General features: G+C 43.2%; 1 protein-coding gene across 1 annotated transcript in view; it reads right to left on the bottom strand.

Annotated features, from left to right (window-relative positions):
- Positions 1 to 18,009, bottom strand: part of CAMK1D (calcium/calmodulin dependent protein kinase ID) — a 336,718-nt gene that overhangs the window by 2,528 nt on the left and 316,181 nt on the right. The window contains exons 7-10 of the mRNA XM_026648638.2: positions 15,755 to 15,867; positions 13,911 to 13,989; positions 3,904 to 3,991; positions 3,235 to 3,373 (exon numbers count right to left, since the gene is read on the bottom strand). Coding sequence (XP_026504423.1) covers positions 3,235 to 3,373; positions 3,904 to 3,991; positions 13,911 to 13,989; positions 15,755 to 15,867 — 419 coding nt within the window. The remainder of the gene's footprint in view (positions 1 to 3,234; positions 3,374 to 3,903; positions 3,992 to 13,910; positions 13,990 to 15,754; positions 15,868 to 18,009) is intronic.

The raw sequence follows: 18,009 nt of genomic DNA, 5'->3' as shown, positions 1-18,009 counted from the left end.
CATGTAATTTATACCATCCTAATACAGCCCCTCTGAGTTAGCCTCATGTCCTCACACAAGTAGGAGAGAATTAGAATGTACCCTGGAAAATCTAGTCTCAGACTATTGTAGCCCCGGCTGCTCTTCATCAGTGTTGAAACTATTACAGCACAAATATCAATGTGCAGAGGGCCAATACATTTTGCGACAGCATAACATTTACTATTAATGGTATTAATCAGTATTAAAAATCTTAGCACTGACAGCAATTGCTTTATGTAGCTCGCCATTCAGTCACAGCTGCTTGTTGCTTCGAGCATTGCCATCTGAATAATAAGATACACTCCAATAACGGAGCCGCATAATTGGCTTCATTGCTGTATAATTGTTAATAAGCATCTCTTGATGCTGAAGGGCAGCATCTGTAGAACTCTGGGCCCCATTTCTTTTCTTCCCCTCCCCCTCTATCTGACGTTCTCTAAAATAAAATTAAGTTTGAAAAATGTGAAGGTGAAAGTGATGGCCACGGCGTGGCAGAACCTGTACAGCTAGCACGGCTTTCCCCCAAATCCCAACAGAGAGCTGACATAGGAGGCACTACTTGAGAGGCACTTTGGAGGCACTGTTTGAAACAAGACTGGTCAGTGGGTTGAAGTGAGACTAACCTGTTACACTGGCTGGCAATGAACTAAAGGTTGGTTGCAGTGAATAGCTCGCATGCTCCTCTTGTTGTGTAGAGTAAAAGCCATTCACCTGAGTGAAGTTATTCCTGATTCACGTGAGGGAAAGTGAAAGGGGAATGAAGCCCCATATCGGTGAAGCAGGAAGAACCTGGGTTTTCTTTAGTCACTCACTTAGTGTGGGACCATGGGCAAGTCACTTGACCTACTTGTACATCTATCTGCAGCTGTGCAGTACTTTTCCCATGTAAGAAATTCTTTCCCAAATAAAACTAATGAGGAAGGAGGAGGCAGGAAAGAGCTCTTCAGAGATATTCCTTTTTCCCAGGACCCAGTTGATCTGCAGATTGTATTGGATGTATAAACTTTCCCTTATTTTCATGAGTTCTATTTGCAGTTCCTTTGGGATTCTACTACTACTTGCTGCATTCCCCCTAACTGTTCTCTTTAATTTACTGCGTATTCACTAGTAAGATCTCTCATGGTGTTCAGTTTGGGATGCTAGGGAATCTTGCCGTTCTTTTCTGCCTTAAATTCCAGGTGACATACAAACATACCCAGCTCAGCATGTCTGGTCCACTCTTAATGTCCTTGGCTGCTTAATCCATCATTCTGCAACATTCCACTGCCAGATATTGTACTGGGCCATCTTAGCATTTGTAACAGCAGTAAGTGGATTTTGTTCTTGTTCTCATCCTCCCCTTCACCACCCCTTGTAAACAGTGATTTCCTCATTATAATAATCAAAACCCATTTGAGGTCAGAAGCAGTGACAGTTTAATCTTCCATTATCTACAGTTAACAGTGAAATCAGCAATCAGATTCTCTGGGTCTAACTTACGTCCCGCATTTGTGTACTGTCCTCAAATTCAAAATGAAACCTCAGATCTTCATGCAACAGGCTCTCTGCTGCAGTCTACCGTGGTGAGAATGTTTTAGCTCCACAGTAGAAGTGATTTGTAGATAAGAGGCATCATATTATTCATATGCGGGTGACAGTTGGGTGATTTAAGAAGACCACCTGGGAGAAAAGTAGTGCTTTCCTGTAAGCTGCTGGAGCATGTGGAACTGGGCTAGAATGGTGTATTCCAGGCAAAAAGGTTTTAGTGTGATATATTTCCACCAGTGAAGATTATCTGTATGAATCTCTACGGTGCCTGACATGCAAATGGAAAGGGCTCTGTTTTGGCTGACATTGCTTGAGTTGGGTGGGAGGAAGCAGAGGGGTTTGGCAGCAGTTGTAGTCCTTGCAGGCGTTCTGGCTGATGCAGCCGGAGTGTTTCCAAGGTGCTGGAGGGTGCGCACGCCAGAACGGGGGCTGTCACGTCTTTTAACTGAGTCCCTGTGTACTTCCTTGCATTCAGGAACGGAGTGGGGCAGGACTTTGCAAAGGGGTGCACGGTGGTGGGCAGGGGTGCGAAGGAGAGAAAGCAGGGTCAGCCAAAATCTGGCCCAATGAGTAGGGTGATTAAGGACTAAACATACAGTTCCATATGCACCATAGTACAATGAATCAAACACTGTGGTATGCTGCTGTAGAAAGAGCCAATTAAACCACCACTGAAACTGAGAAGTAACGTGCAGTCTAATAAGCCATTAGCCTATTCAGTTGCACATCTTAAATCTCCATATAACAGGACCTGATCTAATGGCTAAGTTTATATCTCCCATTTTAATTGGCTTTTTGTGATGTAAAAACCTCAAAAGAGAGAGAGCAGGGAAGAGTAAATCAATGCTCAAAGGATAGGGATAAAATGAACTTCATTGTGAAGGAAACCCTGCGCTCTCCCAAATGATCCCTGTTGCTGCCACCTAACCCTTCCCTGACATTCAGAAAAATATATAGGGCAGGTGTTCAAATCCCTTAGGCCAGGGGTCGGCAACCTTTCAGAAGTGGTGTGCCGAGTCTTCATTTATTTAAGGTTTCGTGTGCCAGTAATACATTTTTATGTTTTTAGAAGGTCTCTTTCTATAAGTCTATAATATAGAACTAAACTATTACTGTGTGTAAAGTAAATAAGGTTTTTAAAATGTTTAACAAGCTTCATTTAAAATTAAATTAAAATGCAGAGCCCCCGGGACCGGTGGCCAGGACCCAGGCTGTCTGAGTGCCACTGAAAATCAGCTCGCGTGCCGCCTTGGGCACACGTGCCATACGTTGCCTACCCCTGCCTTAGGCAGCTTTGAAATATCAGTCATGATGTATAACAATCAAGACACTGGGCCAAATCTGGTCTTCGTGTAAGAGGGTACGACTGCTACTAAAATAAAAGTGATTAGTGTCCACTGACCTCAGAGCCGATTTGCCCCACTGATTCTGGTGTCTCAGCCAAGGGGTAAATATTACAGCCAATCAGAAAATAGTTTTTTTCCCCTTGGGAAAATGCAAATACCGTAGGGTCAAATTTGTTGGGCTGACACAGTGGGAGGAAAGTAGAGTGATACGAGCTTTGATCCAGGTTGCTGTCAAAGCTGTCACACATTGCAGGAGAGAGCAACAGAGGGTGACCGCTGATTGATCACCGGTACCCTGCTAGGAGTTGGCAGCAGCCTTGCTATGCAGTCATGTACTTACAATCTTTCCTGGTTGTTCCATCGGGAAGTGGATTGGCCAGGCTGAGGGTGCTTGCCACGCTTGCATTTGAACTGTCCAAACTACTGCCAAGATGTAACTTTCTCATATGTCTCACAACTGCTGTGGCATTAAATGCTTGCTGGAAAGAGAGAAAAAAACCCACAGAAACACTTGGTTGTGAATTTATTCTTTTCTTTCAGAATTGTCAGATATGGATTTAAAAATAACAACTTTAAGGAGTTACTCTTTTTTAAACTAGATACAGAGAAAAAAAAAAGCACTTTCTCAAGTCTTGATCCTGTAACTCTTACTTCCAGTGAGTAGCGCTTAGGTAAACGCTGCTGTCTCTCACACCCCCTCTGTGCCCAACCTGCAGAAGACAGGAATCTGTTCCAGCAGCCGTGGCAGGGCCTTGACTCTTTAGCTCAACCTATAGCAACTCCCATGTTTGGGTCTGGAGGTTCCTGGTTCAATCCCCAGTACAGCAGCTGTAGCTTACTGATGTAAGTAGCACTAGTCTATCTACAATTCTGAGCCACAAATAAGATATTGCATCATCCCTTTAAAAGACTGTCACACAATTCAGTGTACAGGAAGGTTGCACCTGCTTTAGAAAACAGGTCAGTGTTCCTGGCTTGCAGCGTAACCCCCTGAGAACGTGGCACTTACTCTCCATTTGCTTTTTGCAAAGTTCTTTCGGATCTGAGCACTGACAGACTCATGGATATTTTTGCTGAGGGCGGTGTCCCCTGCGATCCTGAAACAGAAAAACAAGATCTTTTTACAGATGCTTTGCTCTAAAACACCCGTCTTTGACACCCCTCGCTTTAGAGCTCACGGTCTCAAAGGTTCTAAGGCCAGAAGGCACCACAGCGATCATCTTATCGGACCTCCTGTATAGCACATGCCACAGAACGCCTCGGAAATAGTTCCCATTTGAATTAGAGCAGGTCTTTTAGGGAAAAGATCCAATCTTGATTGAAAACATACCAGTGATGGAGAATCCACCAAAACCTTTGGCAAGTTGCTCCCATGGTTAATCACATTGACTGTGAAAAATGTGCATCTTATTTCCAGTTTGAATTGATCTAGTTTCAACTTCTAGCCACTGTATGTTGTTATATCTTTGGGCATGTCTTCACTACCCGCCGGATCGGCGGGTAGCAATCGATCTATTGGGGATCGACTGATCGCGTCTAGTGAAGATGCGATAAAATCGATCCCCGATGGCTCTGCCGTCGACTCCGGAAATCCACCACGGCAAGAGGCGGAAGCGGAGTCGACGGCAGCGCGGCAGCGGTCGACTCGCCGCCGTCCTCACAGCCAGGTAAGTCGACCTAAAATACGTAGCTGAAGTTGCGTATCTTAGGTCGCCCCCCCGCCCCCGTAGTGTAGACCTAGCCTAAGTCTGCTAGATAGAACAACCCTCTATTATCAGATTTCGGTTCCCCATATAGGTACTTACAAATTGTGATCAAGTCACCTCTTAACCTTCTGTTAAGCTAAATAAATCAAGTCCTTCCGTCTATCACTATAAGGCACATTTTCCAACCCTTTGATCATTTATAAAGGTGACCAGAAGTGGTCAGTGTAAGCATGATTGTTCATGTATTGAAATTATGGTATCATCTATTCTAGGGTTTTTTGTCTCTAACTTCCCACTGTTGTTACCAGTGGCTTAGACCAGTACTGATAGCACTGATGGGAGCATCAGTGTAACAAAGCACTGACGGACACTGGCATTTTGACCACTGTGTAATGTAGACTCGATCTAAGCAGGATTAGACAACATGGTGATTAAAAGGCCACCTATAATCCTGTCTCTGCTAGCACACCCAATGTTGCTTCCATTTTATTTTGTTGGTGTGTGGCGATTACAGATCTGGGTAAAAACACCCGTTTTTTCTTTTATGTGATTTCTAAAGTTTTAACATCAATATTTTATCCTCCAAACACACGGCAGTTTCCAAAGGAACTCCAGCCTGCCTGAATTCTGTTTGCACTGGAGATTTTCCTGCCACACTGAAATGTATGGAGTTGGTCATCATAACTAATGTAAGTTTGCACTCAGTAAAGCAGATACACGGAGTCTCTTAGCAAAGAAACGTGGACTGTCTGAGATAGCTCAATCTCCACAAGACACAGCCTTAAACATTTCCAGTTCTTGCATCAATAATTCATTTGCACAAAGGGACAAATTCATCCCTCCTGTAAACCCAGTTATCTCAGTGGAATTACACGTGGGGTGAATCTGGCCCATCAAGCCAGAAGTGCTGTTATAATAACAGTCACAGGAGTCAAGGATACCATGCCATATGACAGAGGTAAATCCTACTGTAAGCCTGGCCCAAGTCCTGGGGCTGAAACCAGGAAGTAAAGGCTGGGCTCCTGGGTGATTTTACACATTCATTACATGGTTCCAGAAGTAAATTCAATCTTTGGAAAAAATGTAGCAGATGAAGCCACCTGAAACTTTCAGACTAGCAGGGACCCTGGCAAAAATAAATAAATAAATAAATAAATAAATAAAAATGCAGGAGTTGGTTACAGTGCCCCCAAAGTTTCTTGGAAGCCAAGTGACATTGCAGAGAAACTAGAGACGATGAAATCCTCCACGTTGATAAATCTGACAGGTCCAGAGACATTGATATCTGCAGTGCCTTCCCAGCGGGAGCACAAAGGGGCCTACAAACTGGTAAACAAAAAGTCATTCATAAATTTCAGGAACACTATGCCCCATGCATGAATGTTGTTGGTGAAGGCACAGTTGCTTAACAAGGTACCAGCTGAGACCATTATAGCGTTTGTTTGCAGGGCTAGTGGAAAACTGTGCTCCCTGAATGAAAGTGTTAATAAACTGCACAGGAACAGTTTATGTTTCCCACTTGAGCTTGTCCAATTTTATTTTAGAAACATGGGCAGCATCACTACTTGGGAATGTATTTACTTCTATAATCTCTTCCAGTGGATCCTTGCTTTTACTATTTTAAAAGTGCTCTAGAATGCACATCTGCTATACGCGACTCTGTACCGGGCCTGGATTTCATAGATAAGCAATACTTTTACAATTTGGGGATCATTTTCTGAAGTTCAGGTGGTGTTTTGACCATTGTTTTCAAGGCTTCCAATCACTTATGATCTGTTTCTGCCTCAATCAATTTCTGCCCATAAACATATTCATGAAACCACACCCAACTAAATACAATTGTTATCGTTTGTAAAAACAATTGGTCAGCTTGGACATAGTCCTGTTGCGTGTTAGCCAGGTCTTTCCCTGCTCTGCCACAGACTTCCTGTGTGACCTTGGACAAGTCATTTACTCTCTCTGTGCCTCAATTGCTCCATCAGTAAAATGGGGATAACAGTATGTCCTTATCTCACAAAGGTGTTGTGAGGATAAATACATTAAAGACTCTGAGGCATTCAGCTACATAATGGGGACCATATATCTTTGTAAGTACGGGCAATTGTCTTGCAGGACAACCCTCAACCAATCATAAAACAACAACAACAATAAATAAATAATAATAATAACAATAATAAAGAAATAAACAAGAAGAAAAAGACTACTTTGTACTTATATAAGTCCTTCCATCTGGAGGATCTCAAAGCACTTTGTAAATATTAACGAATTCTGCAGGCAGAAGCTACTTAGAGAAGCAACATGATTAAGGCCTCTGTCTAATAAAAAAGGACTGGAATAGAGTATGGTTTCATGAGGTGTTGAGTATCACACTCAGCAAGTGTGACCAAGCAAGTGTGGACCAAGACTAGCCTAAGCGGACTGAGCTTTTCATTGCTGGGTAACTGGCTCAATCTGGCATTCGTCTACCGTACAACCTGAGCGCTCTTTGTGAGCAAGCGAGTATTTAGTCTGGTTGTGCATGGAGAGGTATCCGCCTCACAAGCGACGCTACTTGGCATCACTGTGGACAATCTCAGTGCAAAGGTTGAGGACCAAATAAGCCCTAGGAGCTGAACTGTCCTAGAAGGGTGAGGTCTGAAGCACATTGGCAGGGCAGTGTGTAGAAGCTTGTTTGGTGGATACATCCAAGACTTCAGAAGCCAGTATGGGAAGTCTGACAACTTTCTCAAGAACTCAGGGCCTGATCCAAGGACGTGTGCTTGCAGTGGGAGCTGAGGATGCTCAAGAACTTCCAGGAAGGGACAGCAATGGCCAGGTTGTTATTGCCATAACAAGTAGCACCTTCCTCCACAAGTAGTTCCCCGGAAGCTACTGGGACTGTTCATCTCGAGTAAACATAATAGAATCTAGCCCTAAAGTTGCAAAATAAATTAAATGTATTTATCAAATTTTATTTGATCTAACCTGATTTATTTTATCCATCTATCTGGGTTCAGTTCTACCTTTACTATCTATCTAGACATAGCATTACTGAGCTTTAAAGGAACCTCCAAGACAGACAAAAACAGTACACTCCCTTTTGGATGATTCTACGGCAAAATACCGCAAGCACATATTTCTTTCAGCCTGCCTCTCCCTGCCCACAAGGGCAGTCAGAATCTTTCATCTAGTATTATCTTCAGAACCCTCATGCTTATCGAAGGCAGCCAATTCAAACTTTCTACGGGCCAAATACTGCTTGGAAATACTCGGGAGTATGATGACAGGAAACGTGGAGTTAGCTGTGATGGATAACGCTGGAGGAACATAACAGTTCTGATTTTATATACACATATACAAACACACACACATGCATACAGTATCAGAGATAGTCCAAAATAAATAGCGTGCAGGGATGAGCCAGAGAGGAGTTTGATTTCCTGTTGTACACATCCCTGGTTCCCTTCAGGGAGCCGTTTCACACTTCAAACAACACTTTCTGAAAACAGAGCTCTTTGTAAACTATCTTCCTCCTCTGGATGGGAGTCATTATCTGACTAGTGTGTTCAGCACACAAAATACACTTAGTGGGACTATTATAATTTGCAGGGGCCCAGGCAATACCAGGACAACACGCTTCTGCATGGGCAGGGGGAAATCAAGTATCTGAGTGCCTCAGTCTTGACTGGATTTATCCTCACAACACCCTTGTAAGAGAGGGAAGTGCTGTTATCCTCATTTTACAGACAGTGAGGTGAGGAAGACAGTCTAAGGTCACCAAGGAAGTCTGTGGCAGAGCAGGGAATTAAATGCAGGTCTTTCGAGTCCCAGCCCAGCCCCATAACCACTGGACCATCCTTCCTCTCCTAGGCAGCGGTGCTGGAACAATGTTTATAATGGGGGTGCTGAGCACCACTGAACCAAACTGTAAACATGTCTATAATGGAAACCATTTCAAGCCAGGGGGAGCGGCAGCACCCCCAGCCCCCCTAGTTCCAGCATCTATGCTCCTAGGGAGCATGTAAGTGATCTGGTTCCTTTCCCTCCAACCTGACTGATGGAGGCTGAGTTACGGCCAGTTCATGAACTACCGACCTCTCATGGATTTCAATCACAGCTCTGTGTATCCTGATGGAAAAATCAGACCTTTGCGTTTCTACCTCTTGCTTTTAATCACTTCATTCTTAGCTATGTGGCTATGTGCCTTACACTAGAGTAGGATCTGAATTCTGCCCTAGCAACATACTTAATACAGACAAGGTAGCTGAGGTAATATCTCTTACTGGACCGTGAAAAAGACAAGCTTTCAATCTCCATAGAGTTCTTCAGGTCTGTGGAGCTTGAAAGCTTGTCTTTTTCATCAACAGAAGTTGGTCCAATCGAAGATATTACTCACCCACCTTATTTCTCTGATATCCTGGGACCGACACAGCTACAACAACACTGCAATAATATATTTAATAAACATAACTGCTATCATTAATACTAGCACAGAAAATATTAAAATGTATCAAGCTGCAGCAAATCACACCCCTTCTTTTGTTACTCTAGTTTTCCATGTCATTTTCTGAAAAGTCACAATGGACTGATGAAACCGTATATTCACTTTTGCAACAAATCGTAAACGATAACCCTGGCAAAAGCGAGTATAAATCACCTGTAGACTAAGCTGGAGAAGACTGTGTAAATGTGCAGATTATGCAGTTTAGGATGTAATCATCTCTACCAACAGGGCTTATATATTGCACTTTTTCTTTTGCAATACTTCATTGCCTAATTATTAGCCTCCTTTTTCTGCCAACTCTGAGTTTAAACATACTGTCTTCCTGCCAAGGCCATTTGATTATAAACAGCAAAGCAGCACATAAACGCAGGCAGCTGGGGAATAGATACAGTTAAGACACATGGATCATTGGGAAGAGGCGTTTAAATTTCTTAGGCCCTGATCCTGCAAACATTTAAGCACATGAGTAGCTGTACACACCCGCGTAGTTTCAGCAAATTCAATGGGACTATTCACATACATAAAGTTACTCACGCATTTAACATTTGGCAGGATCAAGCCCTTAGTTTTCCCAATTTGCTTGTTTCCTTGGGAATTAATTTTACTGAAAAGATGTGATAGTTAAAGTCATAGGCACACTTTGAAGTGAGCTATGTCTGGGTAGATGCAGTCTTGGGATAACTAACGTATATAGTTGTTGTAGTTGTGTTGGTCTCAAGATATTAGAGAGAAAAGGTGGGTGAGGTAATATCTTTTATTGGACCAACTTCTGTTGGTGAGAGAGACAAGCTTTCAAGCTACACAGGTCGTCTTCAGGTCCTGAAGAAAAGCTCTGTGTAGCTCAAGCGCTTGTCTCTCTCACCAACAGAAGTTAGTCCAGTAAAAGATATTACCTCAGCTACCTTGTCTCTGGAATAAGAGGAAGAGGGCGAATTTTTATGAGCTTGCGCTGTGTAGATTTTTCTATATAGCGCAAGACAATATACCTTTGGGTCTGCACTCGAAGGGAGGAGGACACCTGAGCGCTGGGGCAAGTCCCTTAAGCTGAATCTTCCCAGAGCTGATCTCAGTGTCTTTCTGCAGCTGGGTGTGGCCCTGCCTGTGTGTGTGCTAGAGGAGGCTTAAGAGCTTGGCTCAGCAAGACAGGTTAAAAGGGGGCCCATGCTGGCAGAACAGGTGGGCTCAGTGGTATCTCAGCACATCAGGTGGCACCTTGAAGGGGGGCAACCTGTCCCAGCTATGCTTTACATAGCTGGGAAGGGCCTTATAAATAAACCACTGCCTTGAAAAGCCACACTTGCAGAACAGCATCTCTGTAACAGAAATGACTGACAAACTTTTTTTTAGTTGATTTTAGACAGAAGGTTGGATTCTGTGGAAAACAGCAAAACTTATGGAGCAGTCCATGATTTTCTACTGGCCTCTGGCAATGACTTGCAAAAAACAAACAAACAAAAAACGACAACACTTTTTATCTTCCTGCTCCATTGGTAGGGCTCAGCAGCTGTGTGTTGGTCTTGCCACGTTTCTTTATTTTAGTCCAGCAACCAACAGCAATGTTACCACGCCAAGACATGGATTTGTACATTTTGTGTATCTTGGATAATAACGTTTTGGAAAATTTGTCCTTCAGAAATATAAAAGGTCACCCAATTCTCCGCTGGGAGTTGCATTTCTGGTTCTTTACTCTATATTTGGAATATCCACTTCTATCAATTGTATAATTTCTTGAGGCTCAGAATTATATAATTCGAAAACACTTTTTTTCCTTCCCAAAAACTACAAACAGTTTCCCAAATTTCCTTTTTGTTACCAAGACGATAGGTTACCAAGATGATAGGTACTGTTACTGATGGGACAGAGGAGAATTGCAATGATTTATGTTTTGACTTCTCCACATTTCTCGTTCATATTGATGCCGGCCATTGATCTTGCTAATATTTTACATATGCAATGTATTTATGGTAGTGGGTAGGTGGGAGGATGAAGACAAATAATCTCAATTTCCCAGATTATTTGCGTGACATCCTCCATGTCTCATGTCATTTTTTATTATTAGAAAAGAGATATATTGCTCTTTTCTCCACTTGTTTTTGCCCCTTTGATTGAAAAAACTGAGTCTCAATCTAACTGTAATCACAGCTATTGTGAGAGCCTGCAGTCATTGCCTTGATGTGGTACTCTAGTTATGATAACTCTGTGCCATTATACCAAGGTTTCCAGGACTATCACTTGCTTTCTATACAGTCACAATTCATTGATCTGCATCACAAGTCACTAGTTAACTAGAGGAGCAAACCATGACCCTAATTTTTGGACATGGCAATCAGCAAGGAAACCAGCATAGCAAGAAGCATGTTTTTGAATTGCACTGATTTATGAACATCAGGTTACATCCCATACCGTTACACAATCTACTGCTAGGTAGTGGGGGATAATTTTCCTATACGTGAATGAAAGCAGCATCAGTCACACGTTTATAAACACACGGTATTGCAAGGCTCATTGTGCCCAGACAATCAGCAAGTGGTCATAGTCCGCTACAGCTCCAGTGTTCTGCTGTAAAAAACTTGGAGACAATCTACCTTTTCTTCTGTCCCAGAATTTAAAGTAACAGCAAAATGCAGACAAACCAATGAACTTCAGTGAAGGGTACCAAACACCCTGAATCCTAATCTAGGAATCTGTTCCATGCTACCACTTTTAAGCCTTATTGAAACTTAACATGCTTTTTAAATGGATAACGTGGTGTGCACCCAAGCTACATAATTTGCAAACAGTGCTACAAGAATATTACACATCAAATCCAATTTTAGAGTCAGGTGCCTAGACAAGTGTGCTACAGAACCATGCTCAAGTCTGCAGCAGGAGCAGTTCTGAACAACAAAGTTCACTGCTCCTCAAGAGATCAGAGCATATTTTTTGAATTTCCATGTTCCAGATACATGAAGCAAGTGACTTATGTTAACATCTCTGCGTGTTCATTTTATGCCAGTGCTGTAACTTGGTTCATCCTGCATTCAAGTACACTGCTGCAGTGGGGTCGTCCAATGTGACTGAGTGCAGAACTTGGCCCATTGTGCTCCAATCCCCCCACAGGACAAGTATTGCAGTAAATCAAGCTACTGAACTTATTATTGTTCAAGCTCAGCAACTTTATAAATGGCTAAGGGTACATGAAGGATGAACTTCAGGTGCTGAGGAAACACATTGGTCAGTGTTCCATCCAACCTTATGAAACCACAGAATGCCATGATATTTTCAGGACCAGACTTCAAAGAGAAACTGCTGAGCTTCAGTTCATCTGCAAATTTGACATCGTCAGCTCAGGATTAAACAAAGACTGTGAATGGCTAGCCAACTACAAAAGCAGTTTCTCCTCCCTTGGTGTTCATACCTCAACTGCTAGAAGAGGGCCTCACCCTCCCTGATTGAACTAACCTCGTTATCTCTAGCCTGACTCACTCTTGCTTGCATATTATTTATACCTGCCTCTGGAAATTTCCACTACATGCATCCGACAAAGTGGGTATTCACCCACGAAAGCTCATGCTCCAATATGTCTGTTAGTCTATAAGGTGCCACAGGACTCTTTGCTGCTTTTACAGTTCCAGACTAACATGGCTACCCCTCTGATAACATGATATTTTCAGTAGCTGTGATGTTCCTGAGTGGAAAAGGATTTCTACTGTCATTGATTCCAGTATCCTTTCCATTGCAATTATTGTCATTATTGTACAATCCCCAAAAGCAGCATCTCTCAGCACAAGCATGCCTGCCCTAAAGGACTTGTATCGAAAACCCTGATCCCCTGAGTGCTTAGAATGATGGCCTAGTGCAGTGGTTTTCAGGCTGCGTACCCCTTTCGAAATAATGAAGTCTACCACATACCCCCATCTGAGATAGGGTCATACTATACCTATGATTAGATTGCCAAGTCTGATTAAATAAAGTGTGTTGTCTGCCACTACAGGATTTATCTTGTGTACGCCCTGACGAGAGCTCACATACCCCTCTTGAAAACCACTGTCCTAATGAATAGGGCACTGGCCTAATACTCAGGAAATGTAGGTTCAATTCCTGCTTCTGCTACAGACTTCTTGCATGATCTTGGGCAAGTCACTTAGTTGTATGTCTACACTGCCAAAAAAAGTGTGATCTTATCTTCGGTTAAAATAGCAGTGAAGACATAGTCACTTGAGGAGTCGTCTTGGGTTGAACTTCAGCTGCTAGCCAAATTGTGTCTGTATTTTAACACGGATTAGCGAACTCCAGTTAAGAACATACCTTTTTTTAAGCAGTGTAGACATATCATTAGTCTACGCTGTGCCTGTGAATTGTGGATGATATCTCCCTGTCTCACCAGGGTGTTGTGAGGTAAAGTCTTTCAGTAGCTGTTAGGCGCTCAGACGCTACTTGGATGAGGGCCATAGAAGTAAGCAGATGGCTAACTTTAATCACATCCCATTGACTTCAATCTGAGTTTTAGCAAAATGGCCAAATTCTGCATTGATTCATGCTGATGCAACCCCACTGCAGCAGTATAAGTAACTGAGAGCAGCAATTAACTAATTATTCAAGGATTTCAATGGGACTGCTGGCAAGCTAAAAGTTTTTGCAGGTTCAGAGCCTAATTTCAGATACAATGGAACAAGCAGGGAGAACTAGGGGCCAAAGACAGGGGTTGCAGCAATAAGTTACTCAGCAAAGGCTAGTATACGGCACGGTGGAGCAAACATTCCCCCTCCCCCCCCCCTTCCCCCCAAATAAAAGAAAAGTCTCATTTCTTGAGGTCACTGCAACAGAAGTCATGTGTTAGTTGCTTACCATGGGTGCCGGGCTGCTTGCTCACAGGTATATCTTTTGTTAGGGTCTTTCTCCATCAAATTCCGAATAAAATCTTTAGCTGTAAAAAATAAAATAAAATAAGCAAAAGCAATTGGGCTGAGGCCTGGAGAAGCAAGGACACACAGTGGTATTTAAAGGTTCGTCTTAATGACACTGGTATGACACAATGACTTTCTTCCCCTTCTCCCGCCCACTCAGACAGGACCCTCATCAAAATGAAGTGTGCCATTCATAAGACTAACCCAATAGGCAAGATCAATAATAATAATAATAATAAAGACACAGGAGTCAATTATCAAGTTTGAGCGCACAGACTGAGCATTCCAACTCTGTATTAGGGAGGTCAGACAGATAATGAAGGTTCCACATTCCTATTTTAACCATTTAATCATTATTTAATAGGCCTCCCCAGAAGTAAGCTAGCGGCTTCACAGAAGACACAGTCACTGGCCCCAAAGGATTTGTGTGTTACATTTTAAATGTGACGCCATGAGTGAGGGTGACCAAAAGTAGGGAGGGGATGGGGAGAAGAAGAAGGAGGGTTACAGAGCCTGTGATTACTCGTTTCAGTCAAGTCACATCTGGGTGGTTCTGTTAATGGTTTGGCTGCTGTTAAATATAAGAAAGATAGGTGGTGACTGTGATCAGCTCACGTGGGCTTGAAGCAGTGTGTGTTGAGGAGATTTTTCAATGGAGAGAAGACCACTGAAGGGAGGACATCAAAGGTGTCTGGGGCAGCCTGAAAAATGTGACCTAAGTGCCTGGCTATGAAGCCAAACTTGGAATGAAGTGGCTTGATTTAGCCTCCTGGGGTTAATCTGATCTATTTGGGGGAGATTCCCAAAAGCACTCTCGGGATTTCTCAGGAAAAGTCCCACTGACTTTCAGCTTTGTGATCCTAAATTCCCTAAATCTTCCTCTGGCTGGATTTCTACCATCACCATGGTATCTGGGCACCAGATGTGCACAGTATGAAATTTTGTAGTACTAGGAAGTTGTTAGCTGCCCCAAGCACAATCCAGCCTGGGACTCCAGTACACAATTGGGTGGCTAGCCCACCCTGCCACCTGTGCTGTGCCAGATGCACGGATATTTTTAACATGCTAATTTGATCAGAAATAGCACATGTACATCTGTCCGAGCTGGAAATTATACCTCCAACTCCAGTGTACACAGACCTTAATAACATGCCTGGGTTAAACAGCAAGTCTGGCAGATCAATCCAGAACGTCTGACTCCCAGCCTAGTACTGTAACTATTAGACCGCATGCCCTCCCTTCCCAGGGGATTGATGGGATTTTTCTTTCCTTGTTGTTTTAGCCATTTTCATTTGGAAGCCATTGATTTCCTGGGTTTGCTTCTTTCCTGTTTACACTGCACAGATTCGTCGATCTGGCCAGCAATACCCATTCAGGAAAAAAAGCTGAATTATTTTGTTTTCTATTATTGGAGACAGATGAAAATGTGCATTTTATTCGGATGTGCTGGAAAAATGAAAGTATGTTGTTTTCTTGGGGCTGAATACTAATTCTCATTTCATGGTCTTCTCTACAAGTCAAGTTTGGGTGCTTTATGCCTGATGCTGGGAGGAGACAGGACTTAATTTGAGGCTCTCATAAAAATAATTTCCCATGATGCTTAAAAAATATTTGGGTTAAAATCCTGCCCTCAGTTGAACATATACTTCCCTCTGACCTCAAGTTAATAGGAGTTAGGCATACTATGGAGATCCAAATTTCACCCTTGGAAAGTATGCATGTTAGACGTCAGTAATATGAAGGAATGTGCAAGACGTGGCTATTGCAATTAAATGAGCTCCTTACCAGAGTCCGAGATGTCATCCCAATATGGAGAGTCAAATTCATATTCCGCCTTAAGAATCTGCTCAAAGAGCTTGGAGTCATTTTCATCATAAAATGGAGGATATCCACAGAGCCTAATAAACAAAACAGATCAGGGGATGTGAAGCACTTTAATCGCTTTCTGGGGAGAAGGTAACAAATGAGGAGGAGGAATTCATATTCGTGAATCATGACTGAAATACATGGCACCATTCAAGCTTCCCACGTGCTTCTCTAATAGATGCTCTCTTTGGTCAGGAGCAAGTGCCTTGTTGCAGCTACACACAGAGTCCTGATTGCTGAAGGCCCAATCCTGACCCTTGTGCGAAGCACAAATGAAGATGGGCTTTATGCAGGAATTCTCCATGGAAACCCCAGCACAGCCTCAGAGTTGCAGAGGCATCTGTGCTCCACCCCAACCCCCGGCTACATTTTCAGGGGGCATTTGGCCAATGGACCCATAGGATCAGACACAATAGCCATGATCCCCTCATCCATCCCTGCCCCTATGAGGGAGGGAAGTTTTCATGGAGTGCTGCTCCATGTTGCAGAGAGAGATCAGAACCCCCGGCACAGCCTCTATCACAGCTGGGACCTTTCTCCATAGCCTTCCTTAGCCCTTCTGAAGTCTCTGGCCCCCAAAACGGTCCACACACAATTTAAATCGACTTCCTTCCAGTGGTTTAGGGCCCAGACAGCTCCGATCTGGTGACAGTGCAGAGGCTCCCTAGGCTGGCAGGCATCCCCTACTCTTGGAACTCTGGAGCGCACAAAGGAAGCATGGCTCCTGTAACAAGCTCTGCTGGCTGGGGCAAGGTAGGGGCAGCATCAGGACTAGCCCTGAGCACTCTCTGGTACATCTGCATTACAGCCAGGGGCGTGAGTGGCAGCTCGTGTAGACACACCCGCACTAGCTATCTTCTAGTTAGCTCGCTAAAAACAGCAGTGCGGGGGTGGAGGCGCAGGCTTCAGTGCCGGCTGCATAAGACTGCTCGGCCCTCCTGGGCATATATTTGTGTGGGCAGCCCACGCTGAAGCCTGTGCCGTGGCGTCCTCACTGGTATTTTTAGCAAGCTAACTAGAGGACAGCTAGTGTGGATACATCTCCACGAGCTGCCATTCATGTACCCAGCTGTAGTGCAGATGCGCCCTCCCTTTTGCGCCAGAGGCACTAGCTATGAGGGGAAGGTTCCTTGCCCATCCATCCCATCTTACTCTTAATGTCCCACAGAAAATAAAACTTCTGAATCACTGCTAAAGAAAAGCTGTACTTATCAATCATTATTATTTGGATTTGGGTAGTACCCACAATGCACTAGGCACTGTTTGCCCACACAGTCTCTGCCCCAAAGATCTTACAATTTAAGGGGGAAAGTAATATACTGATAAAGGGCAAGGGAGGGTGAATACACTCAAAATATAGATAATTTTATATATACATTTAAAATTAAATAAATACATTCTAGCTCTACCCAACTACCTCTCAACCTACCCATTATTAGTTGGCTAATTTCTTGTAGGTGTCATATCATCTCTCCCCCTATGTACCTAGCATATTTATCTAGCTCCAGCCCTCGTGGTATCTAGATGCTAACAAGGTATATTTGACAAAGAACTACAAATAATTTAATGCTTGATCTTTTGCATCCATATAACAAAAAAAAGATCCAATCCTGGAATCCTTGTTTTATCTTGACTTAGGCAAATCTCCTGGCCCTATGTATTTATAGCTAGACATTTTGGAAGCTTAGCGCTAAGATAACTAGAATGTTAGCATACATAAAACATTGTCTGTATAGTTAGACCAGATGAGCAGTGGCATTTTAATTAAAGCATTCAAAGATTTTCCCCAGCTGTCTTGTTTTACATACAGGAGTGAACACCACAATTGTAAAATGACAAATGTACTTTAGAGATTGATCCAGCATTTAAGAGAATTGTGCTTTTGCTCACAGTAACACAGGACCTTTCTATCTGCTCTGTTCCAATTACTATGTCTGCACTGAGTTGCACCAATCTTCATCACTTATCTTTAGGTTAGGTTAGTTCTCATGCTGTCACTTGAGCAGTGTATATATGGAGATATACCTATCTCATAGAGCTGGAAGGGACCCCGAAAGGTCATCAAGTCCAGGCCCCTGCCTTCACTAGCAGGACCAAGTACTGATTTTGCCCCAGATCCCTAAGTGGCCCCCTCAAGGATTGAACTCACAACCCTGGGTTTAGCAGGCCAATGC

Source organism: Terrapene carolina, unplaced genomic scaffold (assembly GCF_002925995.2).
Source record: "Terrapene carolina triunguis isolate 2854851 unplaced genomic scaffold, T_m_triunguis-2.0 Scaffold68, whole genome shotgun sequence".
Taxonomy (NCBI): domain Eukaryota; kingdom Metazoa; phylum Chordata; order Testudines; family Emydidae; genus Terrapene; species Terrapene triunguis.
This window is presented reverse-complemented; position numbering and strand designations above follow the sequence as displayed.